The sequence below is a fragment of the Phaethon aethereus genome (genome assembly GCF_964289735.1).
Source record: "Phaethon aethereus genome assembly, chromosome: 15".
Taxonomy (NCBI): Eukaryota; Metazoa; Chordata; class Aves; order Phaethontiformes; family Phaethontidae; genus Phaethon; species Phaethon aethereus.
Window position 1 is genome coordinate 8,902,870 of NC_138591.1, and position 21,085 is coordinate 8,923,954.

General features: G+C 35.3%; 1 protein-coding gene across 1 annotated transcript in view; it reads left to right on the forward strand.

The window, feature by feature from the left end:
• DNAH3 (dynein axonemal heavy chain 3) overlaps positions 1-21,085 on the forward strand; it is a gene marked incomplete at its 5' end in the record, with an annotated part of 62,789 nt that overhangs the window by 4,029 nt on the left and 37,675 nt on the right. The window contains 21 exons of the mRNA XM_082006846.1: positions 141-366; positions 1,868-1,937; positions 3,024-3,213; positions 3,758-3,947; positions 5,628-5,823; positions 6,877-7,002; positions 7,410-7,605; positions 8,889-9,068; positions 9,462-9,598; positions 9,751-9,856; positions 10,310-10,488; positions 11,816-12,000; positions 13,297-13,420; positions 14,000-14,153; positions 15,802-15,946; positions 16,228-16,439; positions 16,766-16,857; positions 17,291-17,405; positions 18,020-18,136; positions 19,409-19,588; positions 20,767-20,903. Of these exons, the coding sequence (XP_081862972.1) occupies positions 141-366; positions 1,868-1,937; positions 3,024-3,213; positions 3,758-3,947; positions 5,628-5,823; positions 6,877-7,002; positions 7,410-7,605; positions 8,889-9,068; positions 9,462-9,598; positions 9,751-9,856; positions 10,310-10,488; positions 11,816-12,000; positions 13,297-13,420; positions 14,000-14,153; positions 15,802-15,946; positions 16,228-16,439; positions 16,766-16,857; positions 17,291-17,405; positions 18,020-18,136; positions 19,409-19,588; positions 20,767-20,903 (3,257 nt within the window). The remainder of the gene's footprint in view (positions 1-140; positions 367-1,867; positions 1,938-3,023; positions 3,214-3,757; positions 3,948-5,627; positions 5,824-6,876; positions 7,003-7,409; positions 7,606-8,888; positions 9,069-9,461; positions 9,599-9,750; positions 9,857-10,309; positions 10,489-11,815; positions 12,001-13,296; positions 13,421-13,999; positions 14,154-15,801; positions 15,947-16,227; positions 16,440-16,765; positions 16,858-17,290; positions 17,406-18,019; positions 18,137-19,408; positions 19,589-20,766; positions 20,904-21,085) is intronic.

Here is a 21,085-nt window from a genome sequence, read left to right on the forward strand (position 1 = left end):
ATAGATTGGTGGTCAAATGACTCTGTCAGACTTATGTATTTGCTTTTTATACTAATTGATTTTTAACTCTGTTCTAGCTCTAAGACTCTTTAAATTACTGTGTTATGTAAAACTATTGGGTTTTTTTTTTCCAATTTCAGCTTGTCCTTAAGAGCAGCTCTTATCCTCCTTTGATGCAGCAAGCATCGTGGACTTTGGCAGCTCCATTCAAAGAACAGAGTTACTACCGAAGCCCAAGTGACTCCATAGCTAATAACTACACTCTTACTGCACGGGACTTAAAATTGAAAAATGTGCACAAATTAAAGTACTCTTCAATGACAAGGACCTCACTGGGTTCGGCAGAGCAGAGAACAACCTCACCATGTATCCATATTTTAATATGTTTATAAGTTTAGCCTTGCTTGTTGTATACATTTTTATCTCTAATTGCTCATCTGTTAAAGCATCATCCCCAGAAAAATCACTTATCTCTAATAAATGCTTACAAGCTTATCAACTCGGGGTCAGCACAGACAAATTCCCAAAAGCATGCATAACTTTAGTAAAGGTAAAGCCAGTTTCTGATTGAATAGCTAGATTCATCCCTGCAAATAATCGCATGCAGTTATTTGGAGGGAATTGTTTGCAGATCAGAAAATGAACAAAATACAAGTTAGCTCTTATTATTGCTAGAAGTAGAAGTTAGTACCAACAGAAAAACAGAAACGAATTCGATCTATGTCCCTGTAACGCTCATATTCATGAGTCTTGCGTAGCAAAACAAGATGGGGGACAGGCATTAAAATGTTTATATGAGGGTCAAATCCAAGAAATGTTGCTCAATACACTGTTTACATCTAAACCATGTAACTGATGTATTTGTTACCAAACTGTGCATACATATGTAAATCCTACAATATGAGATATTATATGCTGTTGATTCTACATGACATTGTGATATAAAGCAAATAGGGTTAAGAGTGTAATACTCTTGCTATTTAAGTTTACCAATATGTGTATATCAAACATTTTACAAAACCAAGTTGTTTAGGCTTTAAGTATCTTACCAGTTGCAGGTGTCAAATTAACTCCATTACTTAGTCTAAAATTAATGAGCTTTATTTCCTAATTACCTAGTTAAATGTCCTCTGTATCAACGATAAGACATTCATAAACCATAGTTTTCTACATACTGTCAGTCTGTCTGTGAATATACTCATCCTGCATTGTTGCTCTTCTTCCCTGAAGTGTTAGAAATTGTTTTGTTTCCCTGTGATAAAGGAGACATAGCTTCAATATCTGCTTAGTTCCCTTATATGCTATTTAAGAAGGGTTTGGTTTTGTTCCTTGGGTCTGTTTTAACACTTTCTTTATCATACACCTGATTCTTCTACTTCATGTACTTCTCCATTACATGGATGGGATGTGGGAAGCAGGTCATGGTACTTCTCTTGGTGAAAAGGCATGATGTATTAATTTTGTTAAAAGACCTGTTTATTTGTACTCTGAAAAGTACATGGTAATAGTTTGTACTTCTCAGATTTTTAATGTGCAGTATATTTGGTGGAACTTTACATCTTATAGAAGTGCTTTTATATTCAAAATAGAAAGTTGTAGTGCAGAAAACATTGTGCCAGGGAGGAGAGTAAGAGCTGAATGCTTTCCTGAAGCTAGTTTATAATCCCAGAATCGGGAATATTATTTAACACATGATTTTAATGTCTTGCTAAATTCTAAGTCAAAACTAAAGGCTTCTTTGTGACATTGTGATTTTCTGTTATTTCATTATCTGATTAATTGACCTAGCTCTGTTTTTCACTAATCTGAAATAGATATTATTTGAAAAATATGCTGGTATGTGATTTTTCTTAACTGATGCTTAAAGCTTCAAAAGAATTTGATCCTTCTAGGAAAAAGCTCAAACTTACACAAACAAGTCAATGGAATTCTGATAGGTAATGTACTGTAATGTTATAAAGATACAGATTATAAAGATCAATCTAGATGTCTGCACTTAATATTTCTAAATTAATATTTCTTTTTACTTGGATGCTATGTTAAATATCCAAGCATGAAATGTTAAGTCTCTACAAAAATGTGTGTGCATCAAGACTGAAATTCCATGGTGTGCTAAGTGAGCACCTTTAACTGTTTCTTTGTGGCAGGACAAATTTCAATCTTAGGCATGCTAAAGGAAGGGTCTTCCCTTTGTGATTACTGACTTGGGAACCCAGAGTGTAGTTAATAATGATGCAGACTGTAGAAATTAAGTCGCTCAGTTTTGCTGTGAGTGTTTAAATGCTCTGTAACGCTCCTAGAGTTGTGTCAAATTGAGAGCTCTGCTGTAGTGAATGTTTCTTCTTATCTTTGTGCTTGTGTTCTTCATTTGTAAAACAAGGAAATAGTCCTTTCTGGAAGTGCTATGACAATAATTTTCTTACTCCTTGTTAAGATAACATAGGGAGGAGTACCATAAAAAAGACAAAAGGGATATTTAAATTATCTTCAACTAAGTACTTCGTCATGTGAAGTAAATCAAGTATGGAGTGACGGCATGTTGTCTGAGTACGGTTCATCCTGAGCAGTGTGGACAAAGGCCCTATAGAAAACAGCATATAATAATGAAACAGAAGTCTGTAGTGTAACATTTATGCAAATTAACCAATTTGAACTTGGGGCTCAGATTGTTAAGATTTTGGTAAGATAATCACCTGAAAATAGGTGGAGATCTTGTGCGACCTAAATAATAGACCTAAGTGCTAGTAGGTCTGACTCTGATAGAATTGCTCATAAGATACTGCCTGAGTGATACTGTGCAGTTGTAAGGTTTACATGATTCTATTCTTTCTGTTAAATTGTGTAACATAGCATACTATTTTTACTGAGGTTTTTTTTATGAGTAATTGAAATACTTTATAGGTCATACTTGTCCTCAGTGCAGTGTAAGTGGTTTATATAATGCTTGTCATTTGTCCATATTGATTTAAAAATCCATTACTACTGCTTTATTTACTAAACATGTATTATTTTTTTTTTTCCAGAAATACGCCAGCTTTGTTAAACAGTTTGGATCCAGTTTCACTGTGTGCACTTTCTCATATGCCAGAATTACGTGTCATACAGTATACAGACAACCAACCATTGACCCCAGAAGAACAATTTGTTGTCATGCACTTACATGAGCAGGAGATAAGTAAGCGAGAAAAGCCACCTTCAAGAAATGATATAGAGGTATTTATATAATTTATTTTTAAGATGAAAGTAGCAGCAGTAATCATCTGCAATATATTTACTTCATTTTTTTACTTAAAAGTAGTTGAGAAAAGGAGGCAGTACACGAGGTTTAGAAGATGTAAATATTCAGTATAGCAAACTACTGTTAAATATTGTGAACTCCTTTCCCATTTGTTTCTCTTTCTAGCTACTCAGTCTGATTTTTGTTCTAAGGGGTTTGCAAGTAGAAGTATCTTCCCAAATTCTTAACCTCTCACATTGTTGGCTAGTACTTCAAGAGATCAGTAATTTAATATGCTGTACTCAGTTCTATTGGTGTATGTGCTTACATCAAAACAGATGGAAGTATTGTAAAAATGTCAGGCACTGGCAGTGATTTAAAAAGAACGAAGAGGTAGATAGCTAAAATCCATTATATTCAAACACCTTTCAATTGTAGAAGAGGTTCAAGTGATAGAAAAGCTAAAAATACTTTGTAGTAATTCGTCATCTGTCGGAAAATTCATGCAATAAGCATAATATTTTTAACATTATTTTTTAGCGGTACTGTTACTACATATATAATGGAGTGCAGGAAGACATGCTGGCACCTCAGGATAAGGAAGTGATGAGTGTAATTTTAAAGCATATTCAAACTCACATTCTTGCTAACCCAGACCTGGAGAATTTACTTGCAAGTTTAAAAGAAGAGGTTAAGGCAGACTATCGTATCAGCCTCATGAAAGCCATTGGTAAGACTCAAAATCTCTTAGCAATTCAGAGTATGTAGACATTTATTGCACTTTGAAAGCAAATCTGCATTCTATTCTTAGCACCCATAGAGAATTCCTTTGGGGTCAGTAGAACTGCAATATATATCTGAGAAAATACAATCTCTGATCATTCTACATAACATTCCGGTTTCAACAAGTATCTGTTTACTAAACCGTACATCCCATCACTTAAATACAGTAATTGCCAAGTTCAGTAGTTCTGGGTGCATATAATTGTTTTGTCCAGACTTACGCAGTTTCCCATTCCTAATTCAAATCACATTCAAAATGTGTAATTCTGCATCATCTTGTCAGATGTATAAAGAGGGGATTGATCAAATGATGGTGGACAAGGAGTAATCATCTTAATTTGTAGCAAAAAACATTAGATAACAATGTCTTTCTAATTTCTTACTGTAAAGATTGTGAAGCACTGCAGCAAATTATTCATTGATGGAGGCTTTGAAGTGCATGATAGACAAGGATCTATCAACAGCAGTCTAAGTATATTTGATCCTGATGTGGGGAGAGGGTAAACAAGGCTATTTTAACAGATACCTCCCAGAATAACATTTTTGTTACTCTGCAGTGAACAGCCAAATTCATTTGTCTCATAACTCCAGTGTAGTCAGATGTTACGCTGAGATAGTGTCACAAGTTCAAAGAATTTAGTTTTAAGACATTACAAGATTAAGGAAAATTAGATGATACATTAATGTGCATGATTACACTGCTCATGTTCAACAAATAGAAGATCATCATGTATAAATAAATACAAAAGAATGTCATAATCCTTGAAATTCAGTAATGTCCATTTGAAAGTGAATGTGAAGGAGACAGTTCTGTAGAACATGAGATTTTTTATTTGCTTTCCAGTAGTCTTACAGTTTTCTTGGGTTTTCCACATGTGACATAATTCCTTTCAATTTTCTTAAATATGTTGACTAGTAAGTAGATGTGGCCTCTCATTCACGGACAGCATAAAAAGGAGAGATTGAACAGTTTTTGCTCTGCCTGCTATAGTCTCTGATATCTTTCTAAGCACCCTTTAATTTGCCTTATATCAATGTCACAATTTTAGTGTTTGTGGTCCCTTTTTGTGGTAATGCTAATGTCAATATGGGGTAATGAGTCTGCTTCCCAGCTTTTGTTAATCTCATAGGTAATGGGCCATTGGTTGGAACTGGTAGCACATGAGTTTTGGCATCATGCAACTCGAAGATCAGCCCTTTGAATATCATCTCCTTCCTAGTTGCAACAGATGATTCATAACATATCAGTGTTTCACAAACATTTAAGAAGCCTTCTAAAAATGATTCTTGAAAGAGAGATATTTCCACCCCCAGTTTATAGATGAGGAATTGAAGCACAAAATAAATGTGCTTCAACTGGAAAGACACAACAAAAAGCTGTTTCTCCTGCTTCTCATTTTTAGAACCAGGACCAATTCTTGTTTTATTTTTCTGAAATAATTTCATAGTCAAATTGGTAATTTGATTATTGTGCTGTATTTCATCATAAAAACATGCAAGTAACTATATGACAGTGTATAAATTTTTGAAATGTGCAGAATTCTATGACTTCCTGAATTACAGAGTTTTCATATGTAGGTTTTGACCACACATGCAGTCTCACCATGATGTATATGATTTGTACTAGTTGATTACATCTTGATGGATCCAGCTGAGAGAGAGAGGCTGTTTATTGGAAGTACCCCACACCCTTTTCTCCAGAGAGTTGTCCGTGCACCAGTCCCATGGCACAGCTCATATGAAGAAGTGAAAAGCTGGAATGAAAGGAATCTATTCATAGTGAATCCACTGATGCCCACTTTGCAACAGCTCTGGCTTTCTGAGTAAGATGTCTTGTTCATAGGATCTTAATTAAATTCATAATATTTTTATTTTTTTGGCTTGGTTAGAGAGTGCCTCTGCCGATTTCTCTACGTGTGCTATGGAGATCCTGGGGGAGCCAGTAGAGAGAAGGTGGCAAAACCTGTTCTGTTTTTTAAAAAATTTTTTTTTCTGATCCTGTTAGAATATCAACATAAAATGGTTGTTTCCTGCACGCTCTGAATACAAGCATGAACATGGTTTACATGTCCACAATGAAGAATAGATAACTTTGTGATATGAAAAGATCATCCCCTCTGTTAAAAGATGTTCCCCTAAATTAAGATTCAATGCTCAAGTAAATAGTGATTTGGAATTCTTGTCTTGATTCCTGAAATTAATAAAATTAAGACTTAAAATTGAGTCTCTTTCAAATGTCTGTAGTTGGAAGTTGCTCTGGGGTCTTTTGAAAATTGAGATACGTTTTCTTAGGAAGTTAAATATGGTAGGTAGTAATCCTGAGAACTGCTTTTGCATTTACATAACGTTTGCAGGAATTTAAACTCTTACGTGTGAACAGACTGTGATATGTGCCATGCTGATGAAACCTTATTTTAACATTTGCAGGAATTTAAACTCTTACGTGTGAACAGACTGTGATATGTGCCATGCTGATGAAATCTTATTTTTTTCCCCACAGGGTAGCCTGGATAGGTACTTGTTACTATTAATACGTAATAGAAGCAGTAGGTGTCATTCTGCATGTTCTTTAATGCCTGGATACACTAATGAATCTATGAAAAGGACAAGAAATTATTCTGACCATTTTTGCAAAATACTGACACAATTTTATATATAACAAGTAGAAAATGAAATTTATGAAGCTTTTTATGTTTGCCAAGAGCAAAAAAAAAAAAAACATTAGAAGTGCAGTTGTTGGACAGTTTAGCAATGAAGTGATATGCATAAATGAAATTACATTATTAATGTTCATAAACACATGTAAGACCTTCCTGGCTGTTTTTTTTTTTTTTAAACCAAATTCCATAAAATATCTATTTGTTTTACTTCCATAGGTATAGTCATCTAAGGTTTGTTCGCACTGAAGACATGCTTTGTAGAGACCTGCCACTGTTGCCTACTGAATTTGAGGAGGTCATTCGAAGACACTGTGTGGAAGCTCACAATATTCTTAAGACCAAGTCAGTGCCAAATGTAGTAACAGTAGATAGAGTATCTTAGGGTCTGATTTACATAAAGTTCCCTTTTTAAAACAGATCTTAGACTTAGATGACACTAGTCCAAGCCACAGGGCTGCCAAAACAAAGGGGAAAATAGTGGAGAGGGATAAACATCTGGATGCTGAAAGAGCTATTGAAACTGCAAGAGTGCTTGCACACTAGCAAATGGGAATAAACTGACTATCCTTAGCTCGGGTTTTCGCCAAGTCCTCATAGGTTTTGTCTGACACCTAGTTAACAGTTCTCTCCTAGGCCTTTGATTTTTTTGCTCATTCTTTGGGTAATTTCTGAGCTTAGTTTTCATTGCAAGGAGCAATGTGAGACTAGTAAGCTTTTAAAAACTTCGTCTCCGTATTATTTAATTATAGGTGGATCCCAACTTGTGCATCCATTTTCCTTGATCAGAAAAGGAAATGGCTTCATTTTGCTCCTGAAAATGACTGTGATTCCTCGCAGCAAGTTGAAAGCTATTTTCATTCCGTGTCAACTCTAATGTCGTTACAATTACGTGAGATGGTTGTTAACTCCTTAGAAGATCTTCTTGCATTTTTTATGATCCACAAGGTATATGCTGTGAAGTGTGTCTATAGTTTTCAGTGTTTACATAGAGATAATAATTCATATAGCCTTAAAATGTAATGTTCTTTGAAGGCTAAAATATCCCAGATAGCTCTTGCCTCCATAAAAAATGGCTGGATCCTTCCAAGAGTTCCAACATACTCAGTGGAATGTTATTTGCATGGTCAAAAGCTGTTCACTTGAGTAGTCATTTTGCAGGCCTAGGGGTAACAACTAGCAACTCCGTCTTGAATGAGTGTGCCTTTTTTTCTTTTTTTTTTTAAGTTTAATTTTTCTTGGCCTTAACCACGTAAAACACTTAAAGGTGTTTTTCTGAAAGCACATGAATAATCCCCTTTGAAGTCAAAAGTGTGCATAGTCATGCAGTGTCCCTGTCTATACCAAATGAGTGCCCTGTTTTATTTCAAGTAATTCATATAATTATAACAAATGTTACACCATGAGAATTTTACCGCTGTTTTGGGTATGATAATGTTGCCTCTTAGTGGAAATGAGTTCTTTAAATATCAAGTCACCCAGGATCTGCCATGATAAGACAAAATGAAACATATTTAAACAGAATAAATGTGGCAGATTAAATACTGCATTGCAGTCAGAGGATCACACTTAATATAACAAATTGTCAAACTTATGCTAAGCCTTGCATCTAGGTGATGATGGTTGAGGGTTTTTTTTAGGTTTGTTTTGTCTTGTTGGCCGGTTTGTGCTGGTTTTTTTTTTGGGGGGGGGGAGGGTTTGTTGTTGATTTTGTGTGGCTTTTTTTTTAAAAAAAAAACATTATAGCATCTATGTTCACAGAATCAGTGTGAATGAATCACATGAATCAAACATGTTACTAGTCATGGATTAGGACTCCATTACTGTAAAGGCAATTTGGGGGTAGGGCAGTTCTTACTAACCATACAAGGCAATTAAAAAGCCAGGATCTTGTATTTGAGTCTAGATTTTATTTCTGATCGGCATTATGGATTTTTTTTTTTTTTTTAGTTTTTGTTCTGTACGGTAATCAGTACTTCTGTTACTTAAGGGAAGATCAAGGCAATTACGCTTAAATCCAGTTTCCTAATTCCAACTTTTATAGATTCATTTAGGAGTTGGGTCCTTAAGATCTTGTGTATTGGGGCATCAGTGTTTTGAATAAAAATCAGGGATGAAGATTGCATTGGTGCTGTGTAGTTAGGAGATCTGGGGGAGTTTGAGTCTTTTAAAAAATACTGTAGTTATAGCTGAATTCTTTGGCACATACAATTTTCATTCTTTCCCCTAAGGATGGAAGTGATTTTACAGAACCGTATCAAGAAATGCAGTTCTTTGTACCTCAGATACTAACAGTCAAACTCAGTGTGGAAGAACCCAAGATTGTCTTTGAGCCATCTTTGAAAGAATGTTGGCTTTTAATCAGTCATTGCTTCAGGGAGATCCTGCACAGTGCTGAGGAACTTCCAAAGGTACTGGATAAGTTATAGCTGCATACAAAATACAATGTGAATAAAAATTCAGTTATATAAAAAGTTATGAGTGAGGCAAAAGACTGATAAATAGGCGATAAAGATGAGGGTCATGTACCACGAACTGTGTGAACTTCTGTGATTATAGAAGATAGCATAGGAATTGTTCTTTTTCAGGTTCGAGTTATATTAAAGCCCTGGCTTGATTTTCATATAGTTTTCACAAGCAAACTATGTGTCTAACCAAGTGTTAACTATGAATCAGAGCCTTTACACACTTCAGTGTTTTTACCAAATAATACATTTTTTCTAAGTGGTGAGTGAACGGGTAATAGAATATCTTATTTCCTCTATTGTATGTGTTATTACAGTCTTTTCAATGGTTCCCTTTAGGTAGAGAGACTTCTATTTCCAGAATTAAAAAGAGATGATCTCACTCTCAGTACAGTCAAAGCAGATGAATCACTGTTTTCAGAGTGTGTGAACAAACTTGAAAAGATCTTTGAGAGCAACGTACTTGGTCCACAGAAGTAAGTTTTGGCTATTAACCCCACTGCCCATCTAAACCCTCGGATTCATAACACTACCCATTTGACTCGAGCAAACAGTTTGGTCTGTTTTTTATTATCGAGAGTCTTCACATTGGAATCTTATGTTTGTTTTTGTGATGTCTGTGTTTAAGGTATTTAAATGTGTACAGGAAATACAGCAATCTTTTGAACAACAATGCACAGCAAGATGTCACAGATTTCTTGAAAGAAGGTCATTCTTTAGAAGCTTTAATAGAGGTAATATGTAACTGACAACTGCTACATGTTCATACAGCAGCTAATACATCACACTTGACTTCCTAATGTATTGCCTAAAGAACTTCATTCAAATGGCTTGTTTTACCCTTGGGAATACTAGGGAAGGCATCTCAATTTACGTAGCCCCTTACTGTAGGGCTGCTGTGCAAATATACTTGTCTCTCTGCATTCCTGAGTTAGCCTCTGGCTGCGTACTTTTTTTAGGCAACTTGTGGTGTTCCTTAATATGGCATATTACTGTGCAAAGCTTTCAGCCTTGGAATCTCTGGATAGGAGCTGAGCTCTGGAAAGAGTAAAAAAAAGAAAAGTTGTTCCTTTTTCTATTTGGAATATATTATCCATTTGCTGGATGGGAATGAAGTATTTGTTGTGTAGCATTTTCATCTATGGACTTTAAGGAAAAATAACAGATTTATTACTTTCCATTTGTAGAAGATTGACAGCTTAACAAAACTGAAAAGAGAGATTGCTTCCATGCATGTCACTGTCCCTATGGCCATGTTCTGTCTGGATGCTGTACAACTGAATGAGGAACTCTGCAGTCGGACACAAAATCTTAAAGATAGATTGATCGAATTTGAAGTGATGGAAAACAGAGCATTAAATAAAAGGTACATGTTGTTAGCACGCATGATTCTTGCTGTCTGTGTGGACTGATACTGTGTATCTGTGGATGAGATACCTTTATTCGTCTGCTGGGTTTTCTAGTGCTGACCAGGTATGTGCAAGGATACCAAAGCAGGTATTTAAAATCAATAGGAACAGAAATACTTGTAAATAAATATATAATGTAGTCTGTATAAGGTGTACATAGAGATTAGACTGGAAATGCGCCATTGTTCTTTCTCCTTTACTGACCTTCTAGGATTTGGGTTGACGTCCTTGCTTCCCCTGCTGAGTCCACCTAAAGCAATGAGAAGAATGTACTATGCAGCTCTGCATTTGTCTTGTCCCTGACTTTTTTCTTTCTTTTCTTTTTTTTTCCCTAAGGAAGTAATGGTCATGATTTCATATCTTGGCAAGTTTAAAGAAAAAAAAAAAGACGACCAAAAGAACCCCCTTGAAAATATGATTTGACTCCAACGTAATGGGATAATCCTGATTCTTTTTAATTCTGTGAATTAAAAACACCCTAACCCCCCCTCCCCCCAACCACCAAAAGTCCCCAACAAACCCCCCCCCACCCTGGCAATTAAAGAATACTTCCACAGCGAATGAAGAGAGACGATCGCCGTATAGAAATGATTCAACCCACTTATCTAAAAAGCATCTCCAGGTGGAGATGAACCACACTCTAGAGGGGCCTCTCTGCCTCCAATTACTGTGGAGAGGATCTAGACAATGAGCTTATGCTTATTTGTATATGGTTGCTGTTTATGTGCCTGCTGTCTATCTAGATATTTGCAGTATTGAACTGGATTCTGGAGCAAGAAAATGTGTCACTGGGAAGAAGGAAAATAACAGGATTTTTTCTTTTCTGTATTGTCTGTTCCCACATACATTATAAAATAAACTTGATTGTTTTTTCTCTTTATAACTTTGTTTCATACCATGCACTTGATTCTATTGTTGTGGGGTGATTAAGTGATCTCTTGCTTACTGAATTCAAACATTCTTTATGCAGCAGATTGGGTTTTAAAAAGGAAATTCTAAACCTATAGGAAGGAAACTTTAATATGCTGTTAATTGTAATTTGAAACCAACTTCACAATCATTTTACTGTATATCAATTCTTGTAAACATAGTAGGACAATATAATTGATTGTACAGAGTAAAATGGCATCCTTTATAAATGCCTATCTGCTGTGTGTATTCAATCTGAATACTTAATTTATGAAGAAATTTAATATTCTTTTTTAAAAGACAAACTTCATTAACAAGATTTTGCATGTCTCTGCTTATGATCCTAGTGATTTGCTTGTTTTGTTTTTGTTGTAGAATTTGTAATGAATATAACTTAATTGCAATGAGAATGAGTGAGGTACCTCTGAACACTGAAGAGCTAGTGGAATTCGATGCATACTTAAAGAAATCCAGTGAAGTTACTGTTTTTAAACTGAGACAGGAGGTGGCTGAAGCTATGCACAGACTGGAATTCCTCATGGACTATGCGGATCTTTCTTGTATGTCTCAATTACAGAATATAACTGTCTGTATGAAAATACTTATTCATAGATTTTGGGCTCTGCATGCATAAACGTTGCATCTTCTAGAATACTAATGCAAAGCTCTAGAAGAGAGAGAAAGAAAATAAAAAGAATTTAGTAGAGGCCAAAATGTACCACTGCAGGAAGGAATGGTTAGAGAAGTGGCACACAGCACAGACAGTGCTTTTTTCTGTGTTTTAGAGAATGTCTTGGGCGTTATCAGGTTAATGTCATGTAATCTGGCCAAATGGTGTTACTCCTCTATGTTGTTCAATAAAAATTTTGTCTTGAAGGCTCTGTGACAGCTTTTGGAAAGTATGAGAACTTGCATCTCTGAGTTGAGATTAGTGGAGAGATTGTTGTTTTGCTGTGGTGGTTTGCTGTTCTTGATTAATATAAAGACTGTTCTCTAAGGTGGAAGATATGTCTGTAGAACTTTCTTTTAGTTTGCATTTCTATTCAAAGCTGAAATGTGCCATTCACAGATGCTATATGATATTTGCCATACATAAAAACAAAGAGCAGTTATATTAACGCATACCCATGTTAGTGGCAGGACAATCCTTTCTCCTTAAGCAGAATACACTCACATCAGACAGTGGTAGAAATAACTAGGATATGCCATGCTTATTAGAATTTATTTCTGATAAAAATTAGGATGCCTGTGGAAGCTGGGACATTTTTCTGTTACATTTTCGACTGGAGTGTTTGCATGTGCAGTATTTCATAAATACATACGATTTGTAGCTGGGTTTATAAGCATGCGTCCTGCAGTTAGTTATAATGAGCTAAGTGCACTGAACAAACAGACAAATGTGAAGATGGAGATGTCTGATCATTATAGTTATTATGCTCTAGCTTTTGTGAATAATTCAGCATTTACACACTGTGGACTAAAAATGATTTAAACTTTACTTTTATCTACCTTATGTAGGTATATTATATATTTAGTTAGGAGTGGTCTGTCTCTGTGTGTAGTTGAATGGAATTGATATTCTGGAATAACTGTTCTTACTAATTTTCTCTGCCTAGCTAAGGTCTTATTCAGAGAATTTCACATTCTTAACTTGATTTTAGAGTTTTGCTATCAATCTAACAGTTCTCTTTGCAGTGAAGATAATTCAGCCAGCAGCTTGAAATATGTAGTTTCTTTGACAGCTTATTCCTAAATGTAGTTTTAGCTATTTTGCTGACTCTTTACAACAGCCATTCTATTAGGTCGTTGGTTAAAAGATATTTTCTTAAAGATGTCTATGTATTTTTTTATTTTAGATGATGACATAAATCTGAATAGCACAGTTTTCCATTGGCCTGATGAGATTGAGACAATCTTTGAAAGCAGTAGAGAGATGTTGTGTAACAGGAGGAATCACGCAGAGATGGCTTTGCTTGAAAGGTATGGTGTTAAGACATTTTCTGTCGGTCGGTATTTTTTAAGAAAAGAAAAATCTCATTATCAGTAAAAGGGAGATAATGTCAAAGAAGTAAAACTTGTAATGGAGCTGAGAAAATAAGGAAGATACTTGCTTTACAATATTACGGATATTTCAGAAAAATACCATTGATGAGGGTGGATTACAATATTCCTATACTTAAATAGGTCTGAAAGGAGGAATGAAGGATGTTGCTAAAATATTAATAATTTTATTTTGTTATATTGCTTAGTACAGCATTACACATAATTTTGTTACATTGTTTTCACTCTTCCTCTATTTCCTCCACGTAGTAAAGGTAGCAAATATAAGTGAACTAAATCAATTGGGACGTTTGAAACCTTGAACCTTGAATTCTAATCCTCTGAACTGCATAGTAATGATGTAACTGATTAATGGGTTCTCACTGGCATCTGTATTTACTTCACACTTGTATTGAGATCAGATTTCATTTGACAGCGCTTGTTATAATTAATAAAATAATTAAGACCTGAAAAGGAATGAAACAGAATATCATATTACCTTAGCTATCTTCACCTCAGGTGTTCTCAGTTTGAGGAAACTCTTGAAGGTTATAATAGAGAAGTAGAAAGCTACAAAAAGCGGGATGTCATGACTATAGAAGAAATGAAGAACAACGCTGAGAAATTTAAAGAGTTAAATAAGAATCTAGATAATGCACTAACAGAATTTGAGGTTAGTATTTATTAGTCAAGTATGGAGTGGGTTGCAATATGCTGGATGAGCAAAAGTTTGGTTCCTGTCCTTGTTTTTTTTCAGGGTTCTGGCTATATATTGTTAAGATGGCTTTAAAATTTCCAAATTCCCAAACGTGTGGCAAATATCTTCTTGTCCCTGTATGCTGAGTTGTCCCTACTGCTGAGTTGAAGACCATATTTTTTTTTTGGAAAAAGGTTTAGAGGGTTTTTAAAATTTGAAATACCGAATTTCAGTGTTTCCAAGCAGTCCGTGGTAGCAGGATGCTATCCACAGAAAACAGAATTGTAGCGGAGTTGGCAAGAGCAGAATGTTAGGAAGGTGGCATTTTCCCTGAACCGTAGTTTGTGCTGCTGGAGCTATGTTTTCAGTCCCTCTGCTTGTCCTTTTATTAAAACAAAATGTTTTTCAACTGTTTGTATCATTCCCAGATGATACTCTAGGCATTAAATATGTGTGTTATCACAGAGGGAAGTTTCAGATGTTACAAGGAAACTGCAGACCAAGATTCCTAGATTCCATTCAGGGCTCTCCATCCAGTGTACTGCGTGTCTCTAGGTTGAATGATTTGTCCTAGCTGTCCCTCTGCTGGGAAGTGAGAATGGTTACCTTTGAGAGATCTCACAGGCTTTGTGAGGCTTAATTAATCTTCTAAATCACAGTGAGACAGACTTCTGCATATATGGAGCCTTAGGATCAAGATTTTAATTAAGTCCCACTCAAAAGAGAAAATGGAACCAATTAAATGAGTTTAGGATTTAGATAAACACTCTTAATCTGATTTAAAGGCATCAAGTATATTTAATTAGTGTGAGTTAATAGCACTGATATGTTGTTACAGGTAGATCAGAATAAGTAATTAAGTTTCTTAATACATTATCACAATGAGGGGTGTATTCACACAATTTAAATGACATGACAATCAGCTTAGTGAATACATGAAGTTAAAAATTATCTTGGAATGTGGATCTTTAGGTTTCTCTGCCTGCATCTCACACTGAATGATTAAAAGTTTTATGGAAGATCTATCGGCATTGGTCTGTGGGGACTCAATCTGAATTCAGTGTCTGTGTTTCAGACAGCATTTCTCTGTGCTTCATCTCCCTACCTGTAAAACGAAGAAGGCAATACTTTTAAAAACCCTAAATCTTTGCACATTGATTTATACTGTAAGGTCTTTGGACAAAGACAGTATCTTACCATCAATAAGCACAGCAATTAATATCTGGTTTGGTTGGAGCTTCCAGATGTTTCTGTAAAAGAAAATATAATCATAAGTAAAACAAATTCCTATAAACCTATGTGATTGAGGAGCTTAATCCAGGTTTCAGAGTTGGTTGGTAACTTGTGAGTCTTGGTTTCACTGAATGCCACGATGCGTTATCTATTTCTAAAATAGATATAGATTTGTAAAATTATTTGAGTAGTAAAAGATACCAACAAATAACTAGGACAATTTTCAAGAACAGAGTTACCTTATTTACCCAAAATCCACAGGCCTAAATCTATGAATCTGGCTGGCCTTATGACATGTAAAAAAATTGTATTTGATATTACTTATTTAAAAGTTTAAACAACAGTAGGAATTTTTGATGGAAATAAGATATTTTTTTATTTCCCCCCCCAGGCTATTAATAAAGAAGAGGAGTTACTTGAGCGGGAGAAGAGTCAATTTCCTCTACTGCAAACTGTAATTGCAAACAAACAATCCTTTGAGCAGCTTTGGATAACCGCATATAATTTTCATACCAAATCTGAGGAGTGGATGAATGGTGAGGCTTTGGTGCTCTTTTGGTGAAACATGTCATTTTGAGTTAGTTAAGTAGAAGCTGAAAGGGTTGATTAGTTGTGAGAAAATAATTTTGAAGAAATAAATGCTGTTAAGGAGTGTGAAATACAGTTGTTGACTTGGATTTTGCCTTAAGATAATTTTTGGTAACAGAATTGATTTCCAATTAGAGGAAAACAATTATAAATACCTGTAGATAAATCACCCTGGCAATCTCCTTGTGCTGATGTGCCTGCTGTGCTTTTTTTATACTGTTGTATTCAGGATCTCTTCAGAAGCTGAATGCTGATGAAATTACTGAAGAAATTGGAAATATGTGGAGGACTATTTACAAGCTCAGTAAGAGTTTTCCAGATTTGGCTGGGCCTAGACGCTTAGCAGAAACTATGAAATATAAGCTTGATAAATTTAAGCAGCATCTTCCTGTCCTGTCAGTTGCCTGCAATCGTGGAATGAAGGAGAGACATTGGGAGCAGGTACTTTAAACTCTGCTTTAACTGTGGGAGTGTTCTACCACAGAAACTCACAGTTCCATATACTACTCCATGTATTCTATACTGTGAAATAAAGTAATAGTTCTGTATTTCACAATAAAAACATCTTTTGTCCTGTCACACGATACATCCAGTTTTGAAATTTGTAATGGTACAGGCAGGAGCTTCTTTGAATTAATAATTTATGGTGGAAAAAGCAAATTGGGCTCTGGCATTAATACTTCTTTAGCACTTATTTCTTGCTGCTTGAGAAGTCTGTTACAAATGTACATCTTGATAATAGATTTTATTTCCTACTTTATTTTCAGATTAGTGAAATTGTAGGATGTGAGATCAGACCCAATGAAACTACTACTCTTAAAAACATATTGGAATTTGGACTCTCAAAATACATTGATCAGTAAGAAGCTTACTCTATTCTCTTTTTTTAGACAATCACTGTGTTTCATATGTCAGATACCAAATATTAGTTTGTTTGGGGTTTTTTGTGTGCTGTTAGACCCTGCTGTAAAATCAGCTGTATTTTGTCAAGCTATGGCTGGAACTGTCAGTTGTTCTTGTAGCACAAAGGCACCAAAAGAGAGTCATATTCCTAAAATACTTAATTGGCACACTCAGAATTTTCTGTCTGTATTTATCTCCAAATTAATACTGATATCTCTAACTTGGTGAGCCTGAAATTGCAAAAATATTCCCTGAAGTAAGAGTCTATGATATTATTAGCAAATCCATATGAAAGATAGTTTGATATGCAACTCTACCTGCAACTGCTCTTTTTTACTCTTCAGCTATGTCACAAAAACATTTCAGAGATATGTTGCATTTCAATTTAGGCTGGAACGTGTTGGTGCAGCTGCAAGTAAGGAACATTCCTTAGAGAAATCAATAGAAAAAATGAAATCAGAGTGGGTCAACATGCAGTTCAGTCTGGTGAAATACAGGGATACTGTGAGTAAACACCAAATCTATCTATGTGGTGTTTTTTTTTTTTTTTTTTTTTTTTTTGTTGAAAAGAATTACTTTGATTCTGAATACCAGTTGAGAAATATTAGGGGGAAGTCACTGCTGATTCATTGTGGCATGATGGAAAGTAATATCATACCACAGAGCCTGGTCAAATGTCTCCATTACTATATATCCTTCTATTTGGACCTTAGTATCTGGATAATTTGTGATCTCAACATATTCATCCTAACGAATCTGTAAGCCTGAGAGCTTCTGCAGTATTGTATGGAAAGCTGGTCCGTAGTGCAATTTTAACTTGCCCAGCAGGAACAAGAAATCACATGCAGTCCAAAAGATTGAGTCAGAAGTCATTAGCATCCCTGGCTAGTTTCCGTTTCACAAACCAATCTATCTCTTGACTTTGGAAACAGAGATGAACAGTGGAGATACCATTTCACATCTTCAAACATATTGCAGGCTTTTTCAATGCCTTGCTACTGTCTAACCTTCAGCCATCATAGAGAAACGGGAGACAGGAAGCTGTATGAGTGTGATATTGAAGAGTGGTGAAATAAAGCAACTGCTGTTTGCCTTATCAAAATATGATGTATTTACAGAACACCAGCATCCTGTCAGCAATTGATGACATCCAGCTTTTGCTGGATGATCACATTGTTAAGACTCAAACAATGTGTGGCTCTCCCTTCATCAAACCAATAGAAGCTGAATGCCGGGTAAGGAAAAGCTGGTTTGATTGAGCTTGCATGTCTCATAATATGCTTTTGCTAAGTGCTTTAAGGTATTTCGGCATGATAAGAAGTTGTATAGTTTTTAACTGTTTCTTGAGAACACACATTCATATTTTACTTCAGGAGCTTTGAATTAATGGTTTCCAGTCAGAGGTATGCAAAGCTTGCTTTACAGCTAAAGACATTGTAATTGCATTGCTAATCTAGTCATTATAAGCATAGGTTTTTAGTTGAATGCTTTGGGAATGGGTCAGTTGATCTACACAAATCCTGCTGCATTGTGTGAAAAGACATAGGTCTGTCAGTTGTGAGAGAGAATTTATTTGTAATCCTCTGGTATTGTCATGATCCATAAGGGTTTCAAAGTCTTTTTTGTTAGCTGTCCTACCATTTTGTAAAGATGTGATCTTTGTTAAAGATGATGAATTTCTAATAGGAAGATCATGCAGGATGCAGAGACTCCTTTCCCAACAGTATTTAATATCACTTTTTATGGCCTAATGAGTGATGATTTGTAAGCAATGCTAAGACCTAAATTCTGTCCTTTCCTGTGGACTTTAGCCAAATTGTAGGTAAAGCTGAGTTCTGCTTTTTAGTAGAGCTGGTAAAATGAAAGGGAACCATTAATATAGAGCTATCTTAACAATCTCCTTTTACCTCTTGCAGAATAATGAGTAATACAGCCTTGCTGTGTTTTCTCCCTGCAATACATTTCCTTGCATCTCTCTTACACTGTAGACTGTCAAAGTCACAAAAGCAATGCTATCTGAAATTCTTTATTCAAAAAGAGTCTCTCTCTGTTTTAAAAACTGATTTGCATTGCTAGAGTTGCATGAAATACCTTTTTTTGGGGGCCAAAGATTGAACCCACTGTATGTAGGGCCCATGAACTGACATTTACTCAGTCTGCTGAATACCTTGTTAGCTTTTATCCTTTCATGGGTGATAAGATAGAAAGTACACAAGTAGAAATAAAGAAGAGATGCTGGATTGCTATGCTAGTCATCTCTGCACTTCTTAGGCAGTTCTCTCACAACTTGCTGTAGAAACTGCTAGTGAAAGAATATGTCTATTGCTTATAAGAAATATTCATATGTTTTATTAGGGGTTTTTTTTTAGATGAAGTTTGTCCCTCTTAAAATTTGTGTTTTTTTCTTTTTTTTTTCTTTGAAGCAAAGCAACTCATGCTCTTTGATTCCTCAGTGTAGATTAATTCTTGATATAATTTTGCTTAAATATTAAATGTTTTCATTACAGGCTTGGGAAAATAAGCTGTGTTTAATGCAAGATATTCTAGATAGCTGGTTAAAATGTCAGGCAACATGGTTGTATTTGGAGCCAATTTTTAGTTCAGAAGACATTATAGCTCAAATGCCTGAAGAGGGCAGAAAGTTTGGGGTTGTTGATTCATACTGGAAGGACATTATGGCACAAGTGGTAAGTGTTTGCATTTAATAAATTGTGTATTTTTATGCACATCTGGTAACATGATTACTACTATCATGAAGATATACTAGCTTTTCTGGAGTTAGATATTTGTATTTAAGTCTCAAGAAGGTATAATATGGAGTGGAAAATGCTTTACTAAAGCCCACCAAAATCTAGTCTTGCAGTAAAAGTGATAGATTATATCATTATTGTTTTGAGGTTTTTGTAAAGGCTGGACATTGCAGGATGAATTAGAGCTCAAGTAACATTTTAATTCTAAATTTTCTGGCTTTTGAATGGTTCAATGATCAGAATTAGGTAGAAAGATGAATGATTTGTGCTTTCAGGATCTGCTTCAGAGTTCACTGACAGTCTATACGAAGTCTTCTCTGGATACAATTATATGTTGCATTAGGCTTTTAGGGAATACGCTTTATTAGAGCAACTAAATGGATTTTTTTGTGTATGATTGTTCTTTAATATTAGTGATGGCATGGTTATTCAAAACTTTTGTGAATACCTACTGAGACAGTTTGTGTCAGGCTAAGATAATGGGGATAGTAAGTGCAACTGGGTATCCTGTTCAGTTCCCTGTAACTAAGAAGTTGGGTAAGAGACCAGATACTTAATGGTAGTGTGAGCTGAGATGGTTGTCAAAAATGTTGGGAGTGTGTGATTGTGTGATAAAGATGTTGAAATAATCACTGTAACTAAGTAGGAGTTGAGACCTGTCTAACAGCTCAGACTCCGTGAATGATGAAGCCTATTCTGAAATAGTTGTGTCTTTTCAAGTTGAGAGGACTGTTAATAGACAGAAAAAATGCGCCCTAGGTGGCAAGAACAGAGAATAATTGTCAGGTACTGTGGCTCCATTTGATGGAAGTTATTTGTGAATGGAAAAAAATGTAGCATGTGCAAGACACAGGAGCAGGTGCCAAAGATGTTAATTCCTGTGGGTATTTCCTTGTTGCATTATTGTCTGTAAAGTTCACATTGGTAAAACTGACAGTCTGGAAAGCAAAACTATCAAATAATGCATACATATTTGATACCATGAAGGCACACTACAGGGAAGAATATATAGCTTTTTTAATCTCCTGCAACATATGTGATTGATTATAACAATTTTAATGTACAAACCTATTGGAACTTTTAGCAGTTTCTGCTGTGTATTTGTTTTTACGAAGGTGAAAGACACAAAGGTACTTGTAGCAACTGAACAACCCATGATGTTAGACAGACTTCAGGAAGCAAATACTCTCTTAGAAGACATTCAAAAGGGGTTGAATACTTACTTGGAGAAGAAAAGATTATTTTTCCCAAGGTAAATTAATTAAACAGGTGTAAGTTAGAGACAAAAAGCCATAAGGTCTTTCAAACCCGTTTCTACTGAACTGAAAAGTCTCATTTTATAAATATATGTGAGGGAACAGTCCCATGCAACAAAAAATGAAAACCTGTTCTTTTCCCCAGGCAGCGTTAATTTTCCTTAGCTCCAGTTAATTT